General features: G+C 34.9%; 1 protein-coding gene across 1 annotated transcript; it reads right to left on the reverse strand.

Annotated features, from left to right (window-relative positions):
* Positions 1 to 6899: 6899 nt before the first annotated feature.
* Positions 6900 to 8021, reverse strand: LOC111382137 (F-box/kelch-repeat protein At3g23880-like). The gene has a single exon (XM_023006013.1). It carries the CDS (start codon positions 8019 to 8021, stop codon positions 6900 to 6902), a length of 1122 nt encoding a protein of 373 aa, XP_022861781.1.
* Between the last annotated feature and the right edge of the window lie 16777 nt (positions 8022 to 24798).

Here is a 24798-nt window from a genome sequence, read left to right on the forward strand (position 1 = left end):
GACGCGAACGCCCCATTGCGTCATCGCCTCGGACGCCGCGTTTCCTCCCATGCTTTACAAAGTTTCAGCTATCCCCACGTGTCGACCTGTTCTGTCAGCGCATCGACAGCAGATGAGCTCTTCCTCCAACTTCACAAAGCTGGGACGCGCCTGATCATCGAATGCCCCGCATCTGCCTATTATCCTAACCTCGGCTGCTACGACGAATCGACCTCCAAAAAGGTCCCATGACTAGCGGCCCGATCAGGAAAACAAATCCACGCATAATGTAAATATTCAATCCCGGATTTGGGGGACCACTGTTACGCATCGATTATTCAGGGCTCGATACCGAAGTGCCATCTCACCACCGAGGCCGAGATCAAGTAGACCCTACGCAGCACCATTTACTCCGACCTGAAAACGACCCTCCCGAAACTTCTCCGAAGTGATATATCGATTCCTACTACTGATCTGCCGAAACATCTCACCTCCGAGGTCGAGATCAAGTGGAACCCGGTTAGAAGATCCGCCGCCAATTTAAGATTTGTCCTGCACCTAAGGCTTAAATTGATTTGACGTCTCCATAAGGCTATGTGTATACGGTCGCCACCACCCCCGTCGGTTCCGACCGTGTGCGCCTAACCGTTTGTTCATTTCGCAGGAAGGAATACATGGAGTAGCTATAAGTTGGCCACGTGGAGGAGCCATTTTTGGAGGTCAACACACTTTGTCAACCATTTTTATCAAACGACTTTGTACAAGTAGTTTAATTGCGGAAAAAATTTAAGTGATTTGGTAACGCGTCTATGTCCAATTTACAGCACAAATAATCTTACTAACTTTAAGCCCCTGTTTGATCCACATTAAATTAAATTACATTACATTTTTCTCTCTCCTATTTTCAATCACACAATTTTCCATAAAATAATATTATACGTAAATCAAAAAAATTTCCTTCTTTTTTAACCACTCATTTTTCTAAAAAATATTATTCCCCCCATTTTCATTTTCAGGTAATGGGAATCAAACAAGGGCTGAATAGGACTACAACAAATTATTTAGCCCCGGTCTGAGCCCCATTATTTCTCATTATATTAAATTAAATTTTTCTCACTCCTACTTTTAATCACACAATATTCAATAAAATAATATTATACGTAAATCAAAAAATTTTCAAGCACATATTTTTCAAAAAAGATACTATTCATCTCATTATAATGCCAAATAATGAGACTCAAACACACCTTTATCTATTAACCTTAATCCTGAAATTATCTTTACAATATCTTACCGCACTACGAGACGGACCGAATTAACTAACCTTATATATGTAAAATATGGGACACCTAACCAACCAGAAAACAATGTCAACAAAGCCTACTTCAATAAATGTCCAAGTTGCATAAGCATCACCACTAATTAAGTGCTATGCATGCCACTACTTTTTATTTACTTATTTATTTATATTAATCACTTTTGCACCAACTTTTTGGAGAAGTAGTCCTATTGCTTGTAATGACTGTCACTCTCAAAGCGATTCCCATGTCCACAAACGTTAATAAATTGATTTGGAGCTGTCAACATTAATTAAAACTCATGACTTTTTCTTTTTTTTAATGTTATCTCAATATAATTATAATATTTAAAGTTGTATCATGCAAGCTAGTTTAATCATTAGTATCATGTTAATCAGATGTCTAATCAATGTTTCGTTACAAAAGTTTGATTGAGAAAAATGGGACCCTAATTAGTGAACACAAAAAAAAAAAAAATGTAATGAATAAGGAATGAAATTAAAATCCAATAATAATTGATGAAAGGCAAGCGGAGCAAGATTTTCCATTTGCATGTGGCTGTGTTGCTGGCACAGTTTGGCATCAAAGCGTGTTGTGATATTATAATAAAATTTTTTGCATTTTAGGAAAGTGAGGTCTTACAAGAGTCATTTGGAGATATAGTAAGAGCAATGTTCAATGTACAGAGCTTTTCTCGCAGATCACTTATAGGGCCCCTAATTGTGCAGGGGCCCCACCTATATTAAAAAAAAATTATGTAGGCCCCAAGTATGTGTGTTGTCTGACAGCACCCTGATTTTGCTGGTTCTGTAAGGGTAGCACTGCTCATATAGTGAACCAAGACATTAGGAATGAGACTTGGGATGAACCCTTCACCTTGAATGCAAGTATGGACGATTCGATTCATTTGAAAGTGAGTTATAGGTCAAGACGAATCCAAAATATTCTGTACAAGATGATCATCGACCGCGAGCCCTAAAATGGCTCACCATAGGTGCTGCAAATGCAACCGTCTATGTGTTAGGTGGTTCGCTTTCACAGCTAATTTACAAGTGTCATCAAATCATATCCGGCAATTATTTTGCTACCAGAATTTAAATTTGAGTTTTTTTTTTTCCAAAAAAGATCTTATATATAAAATATTGATTTTAAAAAATCATGAAGCGAGCCAAACCCAAAAATTTCCAAGCAAGTTCGTTGGTGCTCGGCTCGTTCCAAACAAGCACGGACTAGTTAGCTTGCTAGGCCAATTTGCCCACGGATGTCCACCAAGTTTTATTAAGAGCGTACATAAAGTTAATATTTGACCATTGATTTTAAATAATGAAATTATTGTAATATTTACATTGTTAGCAAAACTTTGTTAGATATGTGACATGAGGAATTGTGACATACGCATTAATGTAACTGTATTCATGTGACATAAAAAATTGTGATTATATAATATGTGTAATGTAAAAATGAATACCCCGTTTGACTCTCATTTTTATCAAAATACATTTTTTCTCTTTTCTTTTTAATTACATATTTTTCATTAAAATAATATTACATGTAAATTAAAAAAAATTCCCTTATTTTTCATCCACACATTTTTCATTAATCTACTATTCTAAATTTCATTTTTTCCATAAAAATGGGTGTCAAACACCCTAGAAATACAACAATTTTGACTTCTACAACTTATGCATGTGACCTCTTATAAAAATGTTGAACAAGGAAAAAAATATTTCTCTCGCTTCAAATAATGATGGAATGGTAAGAATTTCGTTTTGTGTAATTTGAATTTCAAAAATTTAAAAACAGATATACATTATTATAGCCAAGAGAATTGGAGACAAAATAAAACACACAATAAATATATATTTAAATTAATTTTTTATAAAAAAAATTGTCTGATTTGTGAATGAAAAAGATTGTTGGAAAAATGGGTCATGGATCGTCCATGTAGTATGACCAGACCCCACTCGCAAAACATTAAAGTGGATCGAATGTAGTGGTCTAAAGTTAAAATTCAAACTTATAACTTTCCTCGAGTACCCACATCAACTCCCCTCAACTTTCATTAACTTGTCGTCCACAACATGACACAAAGATGGTGAAAATAGGTGAAAATTGTGTGGGAAAATACTATCAAAATTGGAAAGATCCTAAATCATAATTTTAGCAAGAAAAATCACAAATATTTGCATTTAGACTGTGGATAAGATCTTATTCATTGGGATTGAAATTGGAATTATTGTAGCGCAACAAAATGCCTATTTTGGGCATGAAATGACAAGGTGATTCTATTATGAAGATCCAAAAATTCCTCATTTTTTACTAAAAACATTTAACCAAAATTTATGTTCAGGCATGATGCTAAATCTTTCATTGGTATCTAAGTTATAAGGTTGATTTCCTTGCAATATTTTATGTCACGTATGCCTTTGCATGATTCAAGTATGTTGTAAATATTGTATTTCAAGTATGCATGCAACCTTATGTGACATTAATGACATCTTTTGATATAGATATCTAAAATTAATAAAAATTTTGAACTATGTGTATGAGATGCAGTAGTATTCATTTGCAAGACTTTATCAATTTTAGTTTTCGGGAGAAAATTGAAACCTAGTAGAGTTTGTAGAAGCTTCAAAAAATGAAAGCTTCCTTCTCATTGATTTTCGGACAGAAAGATTGGTATGGGTAAAAAGGTCTTTCCATAAGGTCTTCAACGGTATAATAACTCTAAATTTGAACTTAAAATAAAGATGTTAAAAGGGTTTTGAAGTTAAGGTCAAGTTTGATGAATTTCGGGAAAATTTTTGAAAAATTAGTTTTCTAAAAATTGTAAAGCGTGGCTAGGTGTGGGGGTAAAGCTTTAAGCTTTACGTAAAGCTTTACATGCTTAATCGAGCCTAGACGTGGTTTAGGCGTAAAAAAAGTATTTTCTTATTTTAAATATTATTTTAAATTTTTAAACATTTTAAAAATCATTTAATAATTAAAATAATACATATCAAACATTTAGAATAATAAAATACTATATTTATTTAATAATTCCTACCATTAGTCAATTATACAATTTTCAAATTTTCAAAATGCAAAAATTAAAATATTTTTCATAGTTTCATTTTTCAACTATACAAGTCATACTTAATAGATTTATACTTTATAGGAACTTCATATATGCTTTTGAATTTGCTGCAAAATAACAAGTTTCAAGATCATAATTACATTACGTAGACAACACCATAACCTAAAACTTATTTGACTATTTGGATAAAGTCTTTTTAAACTTTTGTACAATAAAATCTTTTCAAAACTTGAAATTAAAGTAAAATGAAAGTCTTTTTTTTTAAATAAAAAACTAATAAGCTAAAGTCGAATAAAAGACTTTTAAAAAAATGGAAAAAAAAAAAGACAAACAAACAAAGCGCGTCTATGGAAGATGAAAGAGAGGAAGAAAAAATTCAACCTTTAAGAACTGGAAAAAAAAAAAATGGTCTAAGCGTGAAGTGAAGTGTTTTGACCGCCTCGCTTCAAGTTTGGGGGGCGGGGGGCCTAGGCTAGTTTTTTAGAACATTGTGAAAAATAGAAAAGATGAAGAAAGAGTTTTTCTTCCCCTCATTGTCTTTCCATCATGTTATTGTCCTAAACATTGTTATAAGTATGCAATTTCTGAGTTTAGATCACATAGACGAACTCAGAACATCTAAATTAGGAAGAAAATAGAAGGAAAATTGTACATATCAGCACCTCTAATTATTAAAAAAAAATGAAAATTATTTTTTACTCGATTAAGTTCTTAATTTTTATAAAATCTAGAAAAAATTTTTTTTTTTTTTTTAAAGGTTTGTTACATAGTGAGAGTAATTATAAATACTTCAGTACATTGCTTATCAAGTCTTATAGGTTAAGAAATACTTTGAAATATTTTAAACTCGTTCCTTTTCCGACAATTTTTTTAAATTATATACATGCAAGAAAAAATATTATTTAGTTTCAAGATTGTTCTGCATTTAAATAATTCAATGTCGCCACTTTATTGAGTTGTGTTGGTTATGGTGTGGTTTAGTGACCCATTAAGACGTGTTCCGATTTTTCATGCTTAGTCGAATGTGGCTAATTTCATATACATATGTAGCATGTCAAGAGAAAAAACTAATAAACTACGGGCATAAAATGTGTCGAGGAGTGTGCATAACGAACAAAATGAATTTTTAACATAACCTAATAGAAGATGTGAAACGTTTAGAAGGATTGTATGATACTATGCTTTTGGAACATATTTTGATTGATAAGCAGAATACGAGCATTCTGATATCACTTTCCATTTGTTGGAACTGTGTTGCAACAAAGATTATGATGAGGTTGAGGACCTTTATAATTGTGATATTATTTATATGCGCGATTGGATAAATGTACATGTTCATGCTAATATCTGTTAGTTCATCAATTATCATAAATGCTAGAATTGGTGATATTAATATTTAGTCCTATTAATCATTCGTTGAGTGGTCACTGATTGATTGGAAGAGTTTGTGAAAATCTCACTTAAAACTATTTAATCCACCAACCATGTAGGAGTTCTACATTTCATAAAATTAATATAATTCTTGCCTAGAACATATAGAATTTTGTGTTATGAAATTAAGTTTATGGGACAAAAGATTCATGCTTTTACAAGATTTAATTGCCTTGATAGAGTATAGAGATGAGATTATTATAAATAATCGAAATGGATTCTATTGTTTGTTAAACATGTTTACTAGATTGACTTCTCAATTTGAGATTGAGTAGAGGAATGAAAGCTGTAAAACAGAAAAGTAGTGAAGAATACAAGTACAACATGGTATTCGTTGTAGGGAACTCTTCAAGAACAAGAAAAACTACATATGTATTTAAATGTCAATGGAAGCACATCTCTAACTCCATTTGCTGAATCACTGCAATTGATGTACCACGATCCTAATGTATAGTCAGCCAAAATGATTTCGTTCTTATATTCCAGTCCTTCAAATTTGAAAAACAAAGATGATGAGAGAGATGATGATGGCAATGGCAAAGGCAAAGGCATTGCACTAGATTATTCCAGCAATGAAAATTTCCAATGTTGGAAATTTTGCATCATTGGAGCAATGATGCATGTTAGAAATCGTTTTTGTTACTTTTGTCGCATTCCATTTTTAAGTGCAAGATGTAGCAGAAAGTACCTGCTGGATTTTGTAAATGAACTTTAAACTACCACTTACTCGATGTACAGTTATTCAACGAAACATTATCTGTAGTTTAGCTGTATAACTGTTCTTCTTTTAGCTACCATTTTCAACTTGCGAGTAATGGAATCTTTTGACCATCTATATTGATTTTTATATTTAATGAAAAAGGAGTAAATTCAAATCAATACTAACTGTTTGTACGAATAACCAAAAATGTAAAAACAAAATACATATAAGGCAATTTTAACCAACTTATAAATGTCTTCTATATTTACACATGAATTTCTCTCAAATAAAATGCATTTATTTTTAACATTAACCAACTAGCATGCCCCACTAGTCTCTTCAAAATACAGTAGTAAAATCTCCTGCAGCACCCTTAGAAGTCCCACCTTTTTTCCCTTTCAATGGTTATAGATATTCACATATTTTCCTTCCCTGAATTGGGTGAAACTAAGCTCTCCACATATGTGACAGCATTAAAACCATTATTGTAACATGAATAAGCATTCGTGTTGTAAAATTGATGGGTTACAGGATTGTAAATAGCAGCCCTAGATTTTTCCATCTCCATCTCCATCACAACTGCATTGTTGTGTGTCAAACCTAGTGGCCTCACATCCAACGCTTTCAAGGAACGAACATACTTGTATAACTTATTCCAAGATCCTTGTTCTCCGTATTCTTCCATAACCCAAATGTCCGCATAGCCTCGTTTATAATGAACCAAACATAAAAGTCCTTTGAAAGCCCTCAAATCCAATTCAGAACCATTTTCAGCCCAATCAGGTTTTGCCACTTCCTTGAATGTTTCCTCGGATAAATCGAAGTATATAATTGCGCAACCTTCTCCATCTCCATGACCATGAGTTACTAACCAGTGTGGAGCTCCATTCACAACAGCCCCTTGTTGATTCTTGAAAATCCAGTAAGGAAATCCAGTGATATAGTTGCAACAATTAGTCCTACAGTTATAAACTGTGACTATGGTTTCTTGATTCTGCAAATGCGCAACCCTAGCTGCACTTATCACTGTATATTCATCGATGGATGCATCATGAGCAATCCCATACAGTCTAGTATAAGATTGTATATTCTGTATGTTCTTGTGCAGACCTGAAATTTCTTTGTAGTTTCGAGTTGAAGGGTTCCACAAGAGATGTCTCTCGTGATTCATGTACAGAAGCACAAGTCCATTACAATAAGCTACTACCTCGGCGTTCACGAACTGATTGTTGAGAGGAAGACTGGCAGGGACTTTGTTAAAAGTGCTGAAATCGAAGGATTGGGAGAGGACTTGTCGGGAAGAGGGACGAACTTTGATGTACATGAATCTGTGGAAGATGAAGTTGTCTACGTTACTAGCTCGATTGAGATGCTCCTTGATAAATTCAGGACTCGAAATCAAAGCATGCCAGACCTTATTAACTGACTTGCATTGGAGCAATGATTTAACAGGTAGTCGGGAAAGTATTTTAAACACAATCTCTTGAGGAATGCCCTTATCCCTGTAGGCCGATTTATTTTCTACGATTTTATCCATTGATAATTATTTTTACAAAGCTTTATGGTTTTGCAGGAAAGTGTAGAGGTGTGCTTCTGGACTTTAGGGCTTTCAGTGAGGAATTAACAGATGATAGTTGAATTATATAGGCTTAAAACAGCATACTGTCTCACATTGTAAAGATAATAATTAAATGTAGTATAATTGCGAATTAATGTTATTGCTAGGTTATGACAAATTAATGAAGAGAAATGAATGAGAATCTGAATCACAATGCAAAATTGTTAAAATATTTATACGTAGAAAATGAAATTCACTTACTAATGACATATATAGAAAGAAAATGAAAGCCATTATGCATATACCAAATATGAGAGTATCTCTCAATTTAAAACTTGAAAAATTCAGACCATAGAAGAACACGTCGAGCCCATGCGAAGAATTGGTACTTTTGCGTATCCTTCTATTTTACAAAAATAAAAATTTAGGCAAATGTTTTCTAAACATACATACAAAAATAACATATCCGATGTATTGATAACACGATAACCAAATTCCAAGGAATCTAAAAAAATTAAAAAATTGGATCAATGTTCACTTAATAGAAATTTTTTGATTCGTCATCCAGATTCATGAATCGTTCATTAGAATATTAGAATCGCCACACTCTATATAGTAAAATTTGGATGAGATGCAACGATTGAAATAGCCCTATTGCTAAACATAATAAATAAATTCTCAAAAACATTCAAAAACATTAAATTGCCAGCAACACCCGAGGGCAAACACCGAGGTTCTCTCAAGTCAACATCTTCAATTTCTCCTTGTACATGTATGCCAAATCGACGTCATCCTTATCATATAATAAGAACATATTGACTTCGTTAAAATAAAATGCATTTGATTTGGTCACTTTTTTCAAAATTATGAGAATCTGAAAGAATTTGTAGCATATGCTTGAACATAATTACGGTTCAAGAATCCTTACCTAAAAACAAGAATTTTCCCTTCATAAATCCCCTCACCCTATTTTTGGCCATCATTTCTCTTTCTTTTATGCAAGAATATATATATATTCAACAAAGTTATAGGGAGCTGATGGAGGTTGAGAGACCAACACTGCATGAAGTTTGCTTTCTACAGCTTGTATTGCATGCCATAAAATGTTCTTTATGTTGTGCATGTGGACTTCATATAAAGTTATGCCATAAATATTATACTAACATTTTTTAGGGCGTACAATGCATATAATAAAAAAGGGAAATGCATGACGTCGTAAAATACTCACTTCCTTTTATGGCATACGTGTACGGTATGCACTCGCATGCTATAAATACTTACTTCCTTTTCATGGCATGCATTTATTGTATGTCATAAAAGATGATATTTAACTTTGTCATGGTCTCATGCAATAAAAAAAAGATGATTTTTTATGGTGTCCTATGCCGCGTACCCTAAATGTCAATTTTGTTATTTAAAATATTTATTTATTTGATTACGTGCAAACCTATGATAATTAAATAATAGGTATATATATATATATATATATATACACACACACACACATATTATCATGTGTTCCATATTTTCAATAAAAAAAAGTATTGAGTGCAGTCTAGTACTGTTGTACATGTGGCTCATATAAAACGGAACACAGATTTTCTGAATCAAATAGCCCGATGCCAGAGCGGAATCTGAGTCTGATGACACATAACATCATCCCATTCAAAATATATTGTAGTGGAGTTATTATAGCAGAATCTAAATTAGATAACACTCTTCTATGACATATGCAACTGGGGCACATATGAGAACGTGGCATGGTTGAACTTCACAAGAGAAATTTGTTAAAAGAGGTAAAATCATGCAAGTTGGATTTCTACAAGTTCTGTGTACTTGGAAAATAGTCTAGAGTATAGTTCAAGACAGGAAAGCACAAGACAGATGGCATTCTTGATTTCATGCATTCTCATGTTTGGGGATCGATGAGGGAGTTGTCAAAAGGTGAATCTCAGTATTTCATTACTTTCATCGATGACTTCTCTAGAAAAGTTTGGATATATTCCATGAAGCAAAAGTCTGGAGCCTTTCCTAAGCTCAGACTGTGTAAACCAGAAGTAAAGAACCAGACAGGCAGAGGAATTAAGTATTTAAAGACAGACAACGGCAGCACAAGTCTAGAGCCTTTCCTAAGCTCAGACTGTGGAAAGCAGAAGTAAAGAACCAGACAGGCAGAGGAATTAAGTATTTAAAGACAAACAACGGTACAGAGTACACCGATTCACAGTTTCTAAAAGTTTGTAAAGAGCATGGTATTCAGCGGCACTATATAGTCCGTAAGACACCGCAACAAAATGGTACAGTGGAGAGGATGAACAGAACAATTGTTGAATGGGCAATATGTTTGATGATGAATGCAAGGCTTTCGAACAGTTTTTGGGTAGGATTAGTAAACATGGCATGTTATGTCATAAAAAGATTTGGACAGGTATTGAAGTAGATTATTCTGAATTGAGAATATTTAGGTGTCAGACTTATATGCATGTATCTAATGATCAGCAATCCAAACTTGATTCGAAATCAAGAAAATACATTTTTCTGGTCTATGTGAAAGGTGTAAAATGTTACAAGTTTTGGGATCCCGAGGCAGGGAAGATAGTAATAAGTAGGGATGGAGTCTTTGATGAAGTATTCATACTTAAAGCTTCTCCAAATAAAGAGAAACTCAGTTCAGACGAGGGCAGTAGCAAGAGCCAAGTGGTACAGGTAAAGCTGGACAATGTTGACACGAAGATTAATGCTCGGGGAGCGGATAGTTATGGGTCAGAGGTGAAAGGGTATCATAGTATTGCCATAGACAAACCACGTCGTGCTATCAGACTACCAATGAAGTATGGATTCGAGGATTCGATTTCTTATGCACTCATTACCGGCAATTGTAATCCTATAACTTTTCAGGATGGCATTGGTAGTCAAGAGAAAGGTAAATGGATAGATGCTATGATGGAGAAAATTGAGTCACTGTATAAAAATGATACTTGGAATTTGTTGGAGCTTCCGGAGAGGAAGAAATCGATGGGGGATAAGTGGGTGTACAGAAAGAAAGAAGTAATGTCAGGAAAGGAAGGAAAAAGATACAAGGCTCGATTAGTAGCAAATGAATACTCACAGAGGAATGAACTAGATTATGATGAAATTTTTCCTCTGGTCGTCAGACATTTCCATCAAGATTGTTTTGGCAATGGTGGCTGTTTTGATCTGGAGTTAGAGCAGCTGGATGTGAAGACTGCTTTTCTTCATGATGATTTGGAGGAGCATATTTTCATAGAGCAGCCAGAGTGGTTCTTGAAACCTGGAACAGAGAATCTGTGTATAAATTGAAAAAGTCTTTATACGGGTTTAAGCAGTTTTCAAAGCAATGGTACAAGAAGTTAGACTCTCATATGATTCAGATTGGCTACAGTCGTTTTGAGTATAATTTTTGTGTTTACTACAGAGTTCTTGAAAATGATTCATATATTTTCTTGATGTTGTATGTGGACGACATGCTAATTGCTGTTAAGAACATGAATGAGGTAGATAGATTGAAATATTTGTTGAGCAGTAAATTTGATATGAAATACTTGGGATGGGCTAAGAAAAATCTTGGCATGGAGATCAACAGAGATAGGAAGGCTAGAAAATTATGGGTGCCTTTGAAAAATTATTTGAAGAAAGTGTTGAAGAGATTTAGCATGTCCGATGCAAAACCAGTGGCTACAATATTGGCAAATCACTTCAAATTATATAATAATCAGTGCCCAAAGAATGAAGAGAAAATTGCAGAGATGTCAAAGGTGCCTTATACCAGCGCAGTTGGATGTTTGATGTATGCAGTGGTGTGTACCAGACCAAATCTAACACATGCAGTTAGAGTGGTAAGCAAGTATATGGCTAATCTCGACAGAGAGCATTGGAGAGCTGTAAAGTGGATTTTCAGGTACTTGAGAGGTACAATGGAGTGTGGGATCATGTTTGAGTGACAATGTGATAATTTTTTAGTTTTGGGATACGTAGATACAAATTATGTAGACGACCTAGATGACAGAACCTTCCCATACAGGTTATATTTTCATACTCGCAGGTAGGCGTATATGTCGGAGATCAATGGTGCAGTTACTTGTGGAATTATCTACAACTAAAGCATAGTACATGGCGGCAACTGAGACAACCAAGGAATTATTGTGGTTGAAAGGAATTGTCAGGGAACTTGGGATTAAGCAAGATAGAATGAAGCTTTACTGTGATAGTCAGAGCATCATATTCTTAGCGAAGAATCAAATTTATCATGCAAAAACTAAGTACATTGATATAAGATTTCACAAGATAAGAGAGTTGATTACTTCAGGAGAGCTGTTGTTAGAGAAGGTGCATACCTTAGAGAATGCAACAGACATGATGATAAAGTTTTTGAATGTATAATGAGCACCAAAGCTAGCACAGGCTTAGTTTCTTCCAACTATTAACACCACAACCAGATAACAATGACCCAAGACAATAACCAAGCTTCCACTTTCGATTGCCAATGAGATAGTTCACTTAGGAGATCCCAAAGGTGCACTATATCTCATATATTACACCACAATAAGTAGAAATCAAAATAAGGCAGAAAGGGTAGAAGAAATTACAGTCGGCCAAATCACACAGAGAGAGGTAGGGATGGATTCATCACAGAGAGAGAAGGAGACCCATTTTATCAAGTAAAAATGGCCCAAGTATGGTAAGTATAGCTAGGTTAATTATTGGGTCAAAGTAGAAGCCCAATAAGTAAGTAAATAGGCTCACAAGTAATCTCTCTCAATTATGGCCATCGAAGAAAGTGGATTGGGCCATGAGTAACACTAAAAATTTAGGTTGCTTCGAATGACCCAATTAATCTTTGAGTCATATTGTCTCGATTGTGGTGTTATATTTATATTTACTCATTTGGCTAAGCCGACTAAATACTAAAACCAATAACATTATAGTCCGGGGGAAGTCGTTTGACAATAAATTGTCTAACAAAAGCCAATTACAATGGATAGGTTCAAGAATTTTGCTTGAGCTTGATTAACATCTCTAGGTGTTAGAGAGAATGTGTCACAACCCATTGGTTCTAGACAGTGTAGTTTCCCAGGTTATTTTTTTTTTTTTTTTTGTGTTTTCTCCTAAAAGGTGAATATTTGTCAAGGTGGAGATTATTGTGTATGTGGCTCATATAGAGTAGAACACATGTTCCCTGTATAAAAGAATGTGCTCTATGAACTAGAAAATATGACTCGAACCCCAAATGTTGCATCAAATATTACAATACTCAAAAAGATCACTTAAGACATTAAAATTGGTAAAAAATCTTCTGTTTTGTAACCTAAATCTTATTATTTAGTGTCTCAAACTAAAATCTAATCAGCCTAATAACATCAATATTCATACTTATTGTGTAAAATATTTTTGGAAGAATGATTGGGCAAAGTGGTTGCAGTATCGTATATTAGTTGGTACAACAGAGATTGAGGTCATGTATTCGTATCCTGAGCAATTGCAATAATCGGGTTCATTGATATTCCAGATATAGTAGATGCTTCAGAATCTTTTGTCTTTCATTCCGGAAGAAGGTATTGTCGAGGTGAACAGTAGGGGCTTCTCTCTAGGCTTTTTCTTGAACCGGCTTGAAGACTTTCTTTTTAAGACATTCTATCAGATGAAAGAAGACCGGAGGCCCAATGCAAAGAGAAAGGCAAAGGCTTTGATTCCATGGTGCTAGAGCATTTCCATGAAATTGGTGGATTATAAAGGAATATGTTTGAAACATGGGTAAGTCTAAAGAGAGTGGGCTTGGGTTGTTTAGTTTTATTGTGGAAGACAAGATTCTTACAAAGACGAATGACACTCATGATGTAGACTATATGTTTTAATATTATAATAGCCTAACTCATTTATTGGGCTTTTAAGCCAAATTCTTTAACACATGGCAAATGCAGCAGTGTATTGTTTCAGTGAAAGATACATGAAAATGGAGGTGTATTTGTATATTGATAAACCTCTTTTTGGTTCAACTAAAAAGTTGAATAAGTTAATAATTAATTTAGAGTTATGCTACACGTACATTAGGATTTACACCTTGTTGCACATAATGTCCAAATGACATTTAATCATTTACTGGTGGAAAAACAGCTTTGGCATTATGTACACTAGGGTATAAACCTTGATATATATGTAGAATAATTCATTAAATTTAACCACACATTACATGGAATCCCACAACTTTCCAACCATACATTTCATCAACTTTTATAAAAATCTATTAAAAATCTTATTTTTATGTAAACCAATGAGAGCTAAATAAACTATCTAGATTGGGAAAAAAAGTAAATAAACCACAAAATAAGTAAAATATTCACAAAAACTCTCATAATGGATCTGTATATTAATTTGATGGGGTTCTTTGTACATAATCCACAAAATTAGTAACAGCAATCTACTGTATTCAGGCAAACATATTATCAACAAACTGCATATGAAATTGTAAACATAGTTTTACAATACAATTTACTTTAGATACTTAATAAACCAATCCAACATGTCCTTTTGAGCCTGATCTTATGCACTCTCTACAGAAGCTTTGTTGTCATCCTTGTAACGTACAGACCAATCGTGTGAAACCCCAAGAAATACTTTCACAAAGGCATCGTCCTGCATAAAAAAGATTGTCAAAATTTGTTATTGTCTGCATCGGCAGAGATATTGCAAAAGATGGAATTAACATAGCAACTCAAATTTAACATACATAGGTTTGGCTTGCAAAATTCAAGACAACAATATCTCAAACAGTCTTTTTCTCTCTCTCTTGTAGGAAAACAAGTCGCCAATGGATGAAACCAATTGTATAAGTTTTATTCAATTGCGATAGTTGACTATTGAAATTAATAACCACAAGGCAAACGATTTCAATTTATATAAAAAAAAATCCGTTTCAGAATTTTCCAACGGCTGAAAAAAATCTTTAGCAACACAAGAACAGAAATATAAGTTAACTGCAGGCTAACATTATAAACGATGAATCTGGAAGCTGCACACTATGGAACTACAAACTGCATGAATTAAATAGTAATGCGAAAATAATCTGTAGAAAGAAAACACAAACTGTAGCAGATTTCAAATCGAGGCCTGTGCGTGCACAGTTTCCTTAAGACAGTTTCGCCCCCTCGCCGTTGGTGTTGGAGGTTCAGTTCGAGCGGCTGTCTCCCAGGATACAACGGTAATAAGCAGAATCCGAGCACCGCGGTCCTACTCCGGCGAACTGATCTAGTATTTAAACAATATCACCACAAGAACAAGACCTTACTGGACAAGGAATGCAGAAAAGAAGAAACTTTGTATGCAGGAATGTAGGTGAAATTTTCGAGTGTGTTAGATTGATGGAGAATGGGCCTTTTTATAGGCATATTGCCCATTAATATTGTGACCATTGGGAGTCCATTGGAGTTACTTCCCATTAACACTGTGATCATTGGGAGTCCATTGGAGTTTTTCAGTTTAGAAACTCAAAAGTCATTGGAGAAGGCCAAAAATAAAAAAATTGGCAAAACGTAGGCTCTCCGATGGGGTCATTTTTACCTTGTTCGATCCTACATTCGTGTGCGTAGGTCGCGCCCGCACCCAAGTTCAAGGTCTGAAGGCCATCTCGATTCGTGATTTGCACCCCCTGCGCCCGCACGTGGAGAGAGCTTCTATGCTACACATGATTACACATCTCCAAAGCATAGCCATATATAAAGTGGTTTAAGTTTCCTTAATTTTCCTATGTGGGATAAATGCATTTTTTCCCACAAAACCAACTTCCAATGACCAACTTTGAGCTCTAATTTTTCATTCACCCGAGCTTCATTTTTGGCAAATAAATACATGAAATCAATGTTCTAGAACACATATCAACTTTGATATTCCACATTGGACCAATGGGTTCCATCGAAAATAGTGTCAAAAGTGAGCCGCTCACTCAATTTTTTCCAACAATCCCCCACATGAATGAAAATTGGGAGAGACACGAAACGTGAGACATAAGACTTGGAGATAAAGTTCAGCGGTTGAATCCTGCATAGGATAGGTAGGTGTTACCCTTTGAACCTTCCATTGTGAAAGCATATTTACTTTACTGGCTGATCAGTAGACACGACGTCCTTGAACTGTTCTGTCGTTTGTGTAAACGATGATATATCTCAAACAAGATTCTTCCTAACACAATCCAGTTTTCATTGTTATGTTTGTTTTGGCCATGACCATATGCCTGGTTCTGTGAGAGTTCTTAAGAATTAAATCCCACACAATTCTCTTAGAAGCGACCCCACTTCTCTCTCACATAGGTGATTTCTTATTACAAGTAACCCGCATTACTTCGCTCGATTTACGATGCATAAGAATCATTAAAAGCCTATTGCTTAACCTTCAACCTTACGGGCATCACTGTTACATTATAGGAATGGACAGAAGGTAATACCCCTACAGTGATTTTATCAAGTCTTTACAGCTAGGTTTTCCTATTGAACTTAGATCTCGAGATCTCCAGTCAACTAGGTTGGGTCTTCCTTTGTAATGACTTATTCTTTCAAGGCTTTAGTCACATTCCTCTCGATGATTTCATAACTAACTCTTTATTTAACCCTTTGGTTAGCGGATCCTCAATGTTATCTTTTGACCTTATATAGTCAATAGTAATAACTCCAGTTGAGAGTAGTTGTCTTATGGTATTGTGTCTACAACGTATATGTCTAGACTTACCATTATATATGTTACTCTGTGTCCTTCCTATTGCCAATTGACTGTCACAATATATGCAAATTGCTGGCACAGATTTTGACCATCTTGGAATATCCTCTAAGAAGTTGTGCAACCATTCAGTCTCTTCACCACATTTATCTAGAGCTATAAACTCAGATTTCATCGTAGATCTAGTTATAACCGTTTGCTTAGAGGATTTTCACGATATGACAGCACCACCCAATGTAAACACATATCCACTGGTGGATTTTGATCTTTTATATTAGATATCCAATTAGCATCACTGTATCCTTCAATGACTGCTGGATATCTAGTATAATGTAGTCCATAGTCACGAGTATATCTTAAGTACCTTAGTACTCTTACAATTTCTTTCCAGTGATCAACTCCTGGATTACTCGTGTATCTACTCAGTTTACTGACTGTGTAGGCTATGTCTGATCTAGTACAACTCATTAAATACATTAGACTTCCGATAACTCTCGAGTATTCTACTTGAGAGATACTTTCTCCTCTATTTTTAAACAGATGTTGACTTGTATCTATTGGTGTTCTAGCCAAGCCAGTATCATCCTTATGGAGTTTTCCTAAAATTTTGTCCACATAATGTGACTGACTTAGAACAAGCTCATTTGATGTTCTTGAAATTTTCACTCGAAGTATAACATCGGCTAAACCCATATCTTTCATGTCAAATCTCGAGTTTAACATATTTTTAGTGGATTCAATTATCTTATTGTCACTACCAACTATAAGCATGTCGTCAACATAAAGATATAAGATGACACATCTATCTTTAGTGTCTTTGACGTAAACACATTTGTCACATTCATTGATTTTAAATCCATTCTCAATCATGACATTGTCAAATTTTTTCATGCCATTGTTTTGGTGCTTGTTTCAAACCATATAGTGACTTCACCAGTTTACAGACTTTCTTTTCCTATCCTGATTACGAAAACCCCTCAGGTTGTTCCATGTAAATTTCTTATTCTAAATCTCTATTTAGAAAGACAGTTTTAACATCCATTTGATGTACTTCAAGATTTCGCAAAGCGGCAATCGCAAGTATCATCCTAATAGATGTTATTATCGTCACTGGAGAATACGTATCAAAGTATTCAAGGCCTTCCCTTTGTTTGTAGCCTTTAATTACTAATCTGGCCTTATACTTCTCGATAATTCCATCTGCTTTTATTTTCCTTTTGAAAATCCATTTGTAGCCTAGTGATTTGCTTCCTGGAGGAAGATCCACTAGCTCCCATGTATGATTTTACAGTATGGAATCTATTTCACTTTCAATGACTTCTTTCCATTGAGGTCCTTTCGAGGAACTCACTGCTTTTTGATAACTTTGAGGTTCACTTTCTAGCATATAGGTCAGAAAATCAGGACCATAAGATTTTTCTGTCCTTTCCCATTTGCTGCGTCTAACCTCAATCTCCTCTTCTAATTCTTAACTATTTTCAGTCATTGTCTCATATGTTCGTTTAGAGGAGCTTGCTTCCTCTTTGGATCTGTATGGAAATACTTCTTCAAAGAATGTAGCGTTCCTTGATTCCATTATCGTGTTTTCGTGTATGTCTCGAATTTTTTAATCATACACAAGAAAGTGGTACGCACTGCTATTATGTGCATAGCCAATGAAGACACAATCTATAGTTTTCGGGCATATCCTTACCTTTTTTGGTGGTGGAGCAATCACTTTAGCAAGACACCCCACACTCGCAAGTGTTTATAGGTAGACATTCTTCTTTTCCTTAACTCATAAGGGGTCTTTTCCGATTTCTTTCAGAGTACCTTATTTAAAAGATAATTTGCTGATAACACAGTTTTTCCCACATATTCTAAGGTAATCCAGAACTTACGAGCATTGCATTCATCATCTCTTTTAAGGTACAATTTTTCGCTCAGCAACACCATTTTGTAGCGGTGAATAAGGGGCGGTGGTTTCATGTATGATTCTGTGTTGTGCACAAAATTCAGCAAATGGTGCTTCATACTCACCACCTCGATCACTTCGCAGCACCTTAATTTTCTTATTAAGTTGATTCTCAACTTCATTCTTATAGAGAATAAATTTCTCTATATCTTCATCCTTGCTTTTAAGCAGATATATATAGCTGTATTTTGTGCTATTGTCGACAAAAGTAATAAAATACTTGTTGCTACCTGTTGTTTGTACAAGTTTTAGATCACACATGTCACTCTGAACTAAATCTTGTGGTTCTGTGTTCCGTTCAATTGATTTAAACAATGACCTTGTCAATTTTGTTTCAATACAAGTTTCACACTTATGTTTGGAATCGTTATTGAACTTAGGTATGCAGTTAGAGTTAACTAGTCTTCGTAAAGTATCATAGTTAACGTGTCCTAATCTACCATACCACAAATTGGAAGACTCAAGCAAATAAGCAGAAGAACTTGCTTTATTCATTTTTGGTTTCACAACCCTTACATTAAGTTTAAACATACCGTCGAAAACATAACATTTTCTGACAAACATATCACTTTTTGACAGAATGACTTTATCTGACTCAAAAACAATGCGGAAACCATGCTTATTCAAAAGCGACCCGGACACTAAATTCTTGCGAATTTTCGGCACATAAAGCATGTTGTTGAGAGTCAGTTCCTTTCCCAAGGTCATCTTCCGAACCACTTTTTCTTGACCCTTGAGTTCAGAAGTTGCTGAATTTCCTATGATCAACTTCTCCCCGTTCTCAACAGCTTTGAACGTATCAAACATCTCTTTATCAGAGCACACATGCCTTGTAGCACCGGTATCAATCCACCACTCTTTAGGGTTTGAACCCACCATGTTTACTTCAGAAATGACTGTTGCGAGATTTAGCTCCGACACATCTTGTGCCATGTAGTCAACCACGTTCGCTTCTTTCTTCTTCTTCGGTAATCTACACTCTGAAGACTTGTGACCCATTTTGTCACAATTGAAGCATTTCTCTTGGAATTTCTTCTTGACAATTCCACCTTTCCGTCCTTGCTTGGTTCTTTTGCCACCGGATGGCCCAGACTTGTTTTTGTAGTTCTTACTACTTTGACCAAGCTCCACAACATTGGCTTTGGCCACATCAGGATTGAACCACTTCTTCTCAGAACTCTTGTTGTCTTTGTCGATTCGAAGTCTAACAACGAGTTCTTCGAAGTTCATTTCCTTAGTTTGTGTTTCAAATAGTTCCTGAAATCTTTCTATGTGGGGGGCAATTTTTCTATAATTGCAGCCATCTGAAAAGTTTCACTCAATATCATTCCTTCGGCATGAATTTCGTGAAGGATCACTTGGAGTTCTTGCACTTGACTGATAACAGTTTTGGAGTCCACCATCTTATGGTCTAAGAATTTGCCGACTATAAACTTTTTAGCCCCGGCATCCTCAATTTTGTATTGCCGGTCCAAGGACTCCCACAATTCCTTAGTAGTTTTCATGGTGCTATACACATTGTACAGCGTATCTGCTATGCTGTTCATGATATAATTTCAGTACAGAAAGTCTGAATGCTTCAAAGCATCAAGTGCACTCAATGCTTGCACATCTCCCTCGCCCTCATTAAATTTTGGAGCAGTTTCAGTCAAGAATCTCACAAGATTCAAGGTGGTCAAATAAAAAAGCATTTTCTGCTGCCACCTTTTGAAATTCAAGCTATTGAATTTCTCCGATTTTTCTCCATGATTAACCGGAACAGTTACAGTTTGGCCAGTTTGGCTCACAACATCACTTGGCATTCTAACCACGGTCTGAGCCACAACGGAGCTTGGCCCTTGAGCCACATTAGAACCCACAACCTGATTTCCAACAGGAACATTTTGGGTCACATCCATATTGTTCGATTCAGTTGCCATTTCTGAAAACAAACCAAATATTAGTTCCAAAAAACTACAATTCAATGAAACAAAAAAAAGGACTCTTTTTTTTGAAAACCAAATATTAGTTCCAAGTAACTAAAATTCAATTAAACCAAAAACCAACTATTGTTTTCCGAATTCAAAAACTGTCTTAAGCTTGTAGGAAAACAAGTCGCCAGTGGATGAAACCAATTGTATAAGTTTTATTCAATTACAATAGCTGACTATTGAAATTAATAACCACAAGGCAAATGATTTCAATTTATAAAAAAAATTCCGTTTCAAAATTTTCCAACAGCTGAAAAAAATGTTTAGCAACACAAAAACAGAAATATAAGTTAACTGCAGGCTAAAACTGTAAACAATGAATCTGGAAGCTGCACACTATGGAATTACAAACTGCATGAATTAAATAGTAATGCGAAAATAATCTGTAGAAAGAAAACACAAATCGCAACAGATTTCAAATCGAGGCCTGTGCGTGCACAGTTTCCTTAAGACAGTTTCGCCTCCTCACCGTAGGTGCTGGAGGTTCAGTTCGAGCGGCTATCTCCCAGGATACAACGGTAATAAGCAGAATCCGAGTACTGCGGTCCTACTCCGGTGAATTGATCTAGTATTTGAACAATATCACCACAAGAACAAGACCTTACTGGACAAGGAATGCAGAAAAGAAGAAACTTTGTATGCAGGAATGTAGGTGAGATTTTCGAGTGTGTTAGATTGCTGGTGAATGAGCCTTTTATAGACATATTGCCCATTAATATTGTGACCATTGGGAGTCCATTGGAGTTACTTCCCATTAACGCTGTGACCATTGGGAGTCCATTGGAGTTTTTTCAGTTTAGAAACTCAAAAGTCATTGGAGAAGGTCAAAAAAAAAATTGGCAAATCGTGGGCTCTCCAATGAGGCCATTTTTGCCTTGTTCGGTTCGACATTCGTGTATGCAGGTCGCGCCCGCACCCAAGTTCAAGGTCCGAATGCCATTTCGATTCGTGATTTGCACCCCCTTGCGCGCGCACGTGAAGAGAGCCTTTATGCTACACATGATTACACATCTCTAAAGTATAGCCATATATAAAGTGGTTTAAGTTTCCTTGGTTTTCCTATGTGGGATAAATGCATTTTTTCCCACAAAATCAACTTCCAATGACCAACTTTGAGCTCCAATTTCTCATTCACCCGAGCTTTATTTTTGGCAAATAAATACATGAAATCGATGTTCTCGCGGAGGAAAACACATATCAACTTTGATATTTCACATTGGACCAACGGATCCCATCGAAAATTATGCCAAAAGTGAGCCGCTCACTCAATTTTTTCCAACATCTATCTATATCATCATTAACTAAAACAATTTTTTTGTGCTAGTTTTATATTGACGAACTGACATCATGTTTACGCCTAAAAGTTATGTAGGTTCAATTTTAAATAATGTTTTGTTTCCAAGCTAGAGGTGATCGTCAAAATTTGTTATTGTCTTCATCGGTAAGATATTGCAAAAGTTGGAATTAACATAGCAACCCAACTTTAACATACATAGGTTCGGATATACAACAATATCTCGAACTGTCTTTTTCTCTATCTCAATCTATATCATTGTGAACTAAAATCGATTTATATGAAGCAATTTTTTGTTCAAGTTAGTATCTGTTCACGCTTAAGTGTTATGTGAGTTCAATTTGAATTTATTTTTATTTCCAAACTAGAGGCAAGTAGTTTCTTTTTTCTTGCTTCTTTTTTAGGAAAACAAAACCAAATGGACTTGTGTAATTAGCTCGCCACGAACAAAGAGAGAGATAAAAAGTGGAACAAAATTAGTCTAAAGACGAGTTCCAAAAACAAAAGCGTAAGAGGCCATCACATGGGCAACCCAATTCTCCTCACGATGATAAAGTTACAAGTTCCACAGTTGACCTAAGCTAGTAAAGCAATAATATCAGCTAAACAGATGCATTTGGAGAACAATGAAATTGGACATAAGCTTTCCACTACCCGAAGAAAATCACCCCATCACATTCACTTATTCTAAGGACAAGGTATTCATTACTTTCAAAACAAGTAACTTATTTCTTTTCATCTTTGAAACGGAAATAATTATTTATTTAAAACTTATTAAGTGAACTTACCAAACATGCACTTATAATTGGCACTCACCTCTGCAATATCAAAATATTTTTGAAGAAATCCTAGCTAGAATGTGAGATGAAGTGTCACCTTGGCCTTTCTATTTCAACCTTGACAAGATAGATAAAAATATGGATATCTTTTCTCGAACAAATATTCTGAGGTTTTGTACCCATGGTAAATTAGAGAAACCTTCTTACGGTTTGCCAAGCTAGACATCCCATCTTACGTATGCAATTTTGCTATTTTCATTTTGTAGAATCAATGCAACAGACTTCAACCCACTCACACTTACTAACCAACATAAGTCGTCAAGCAGTTTTGTTAACAGGGGCATGTAACCAAGTATAATCCTATTACAGCAAACCATAAGAGAAAATATGAACTTTCTCTTGTTTGAATACTCGGTTATCTAAAAATTATCGAGTATATGCACACAACTATATATGCAGGATGTGAACATTTGAAACTTGAGAATTGGCAAATTGAAATCTACAGTCAATTTTAACTACTGGGGCAAATGGAATTTCTTACGTCAGGCTTTGCGTTTAAGGCAGCATCAAATTCTTTCAAGGGCTTTGATGGAGACCTTTGGTCAATCTCAGCTCCAAGAATAGAAATTGGAACCTTAATCCCTAAAAATTGTTATAATGTTAATGTAACAACAAACACAAAACTACACGAGTTGCAATTTACTCGTAATAAAACTCTAGAAAAATTACAATACAACGACATGACATTAATAACACTAACAATTGTCTATAAGACTGACAGAGATAATGGAGATTGACGAACATCACAAAGATCGATGGAGATTATGACTTTACATAATTATATATATAATTATATTCATCATATTTAGGTTGATTACATCTAACATATTTAGATGATACCATAGTTGTATGACGTAATACTCTTCTTATATAATACAAAGAATACCTTAAGGGAAGACGATTAAATCAGAAATTTGTCATGGCATCAGAGCCTACATCATAGACTTTGTACTGAATCCTCGATTTTCTTTGGGCATAACTTAATCTTCCAGGTGTGGGTATCCTATAGTGGTCGACGATTGACAAAATTTTAGCCTGACATGTGAGAAGTCAGGATATTGGCTAAATTAAGAGCCTGTTTGAGCCCTTTTTTTGTCCAATATATATTTTGAAATAGTATTTGATAGAGAATTTATGGCAAAAAAAATAAGGAAAAGTTATGAATTTCCATATAATATTATTTATTAAAAAATATGTGGTTGAAAATAAAAGAGAAAAAAATATATTTTGAAAATAATGATCAAACAAAGGCTAAGCATCAAATAGCAAAGAACAGAAATTTGGAGTCTATTGATGATCAGGAGGCTTTCTGTAATGGTGAGCTAGATGAGGATTAGAGCCTGATGAATGGTACCTGTAAGGATATTAATGACTGCCACTGAAGTAGAGTGTCTGATGAAACTTGCACTGGAATGGCTTCAGGGTGGATTATTGCAATTGAGCTATGCGTGTGGATTATTGCGGTTAGACCTTTGAATTCTTTTGTATTTCAGTTTCTTGTCAACAAATTGATGCTCCTTGATCATTCATCATCAATTTGAGAGGAGATATCAAAAAGATTGATGAAGATCGCGAAAATTGATGGAGATTATGACTTAACGTAATTATGTATATAATTGTATTTATCATTTTAGGCTGATTGCATCTACTATATTTAGATCAATACCATAATTGTATAAGGTAATACTCTTTCTATATAATACAAGGAATCTCTCAAGGAAAGATGATTCAATCAAAAGTTTGCCAGCAATTATTCAACTTATAGTGAAGTTTTTTCCGAACTTTATTTTGTTCTGAAATGGTTACTGAAGTTTGCTTCTATTTCAGTTTGTCTTCCAAACTTTATTTTGTTCCAAAATGGTTATTGAAGTTTGTCTTCTATGTTAGTTTGGTCAGTCTAATAAACTCCATTAGAAGAATGTCTATGTGGAAGACCTTCATGTTGATACCACATCAGATTGCCATCTTCCATGTT

Source organism: Olea europaea, unplaced genomic scaffold, assembly GCF_002742605.1.
Source record: "Olea europaea var. sylvestris unplaced genomic scaffold, O_europaea_v1 scaffold244, whole genome shotgun sequence".
Lineage (NCBI taxonomy): Eukaryota > Viridiplantae > Streptophyta > Magnoliopsida > Lamiales > Oleaceae > Olea > Olea europaea.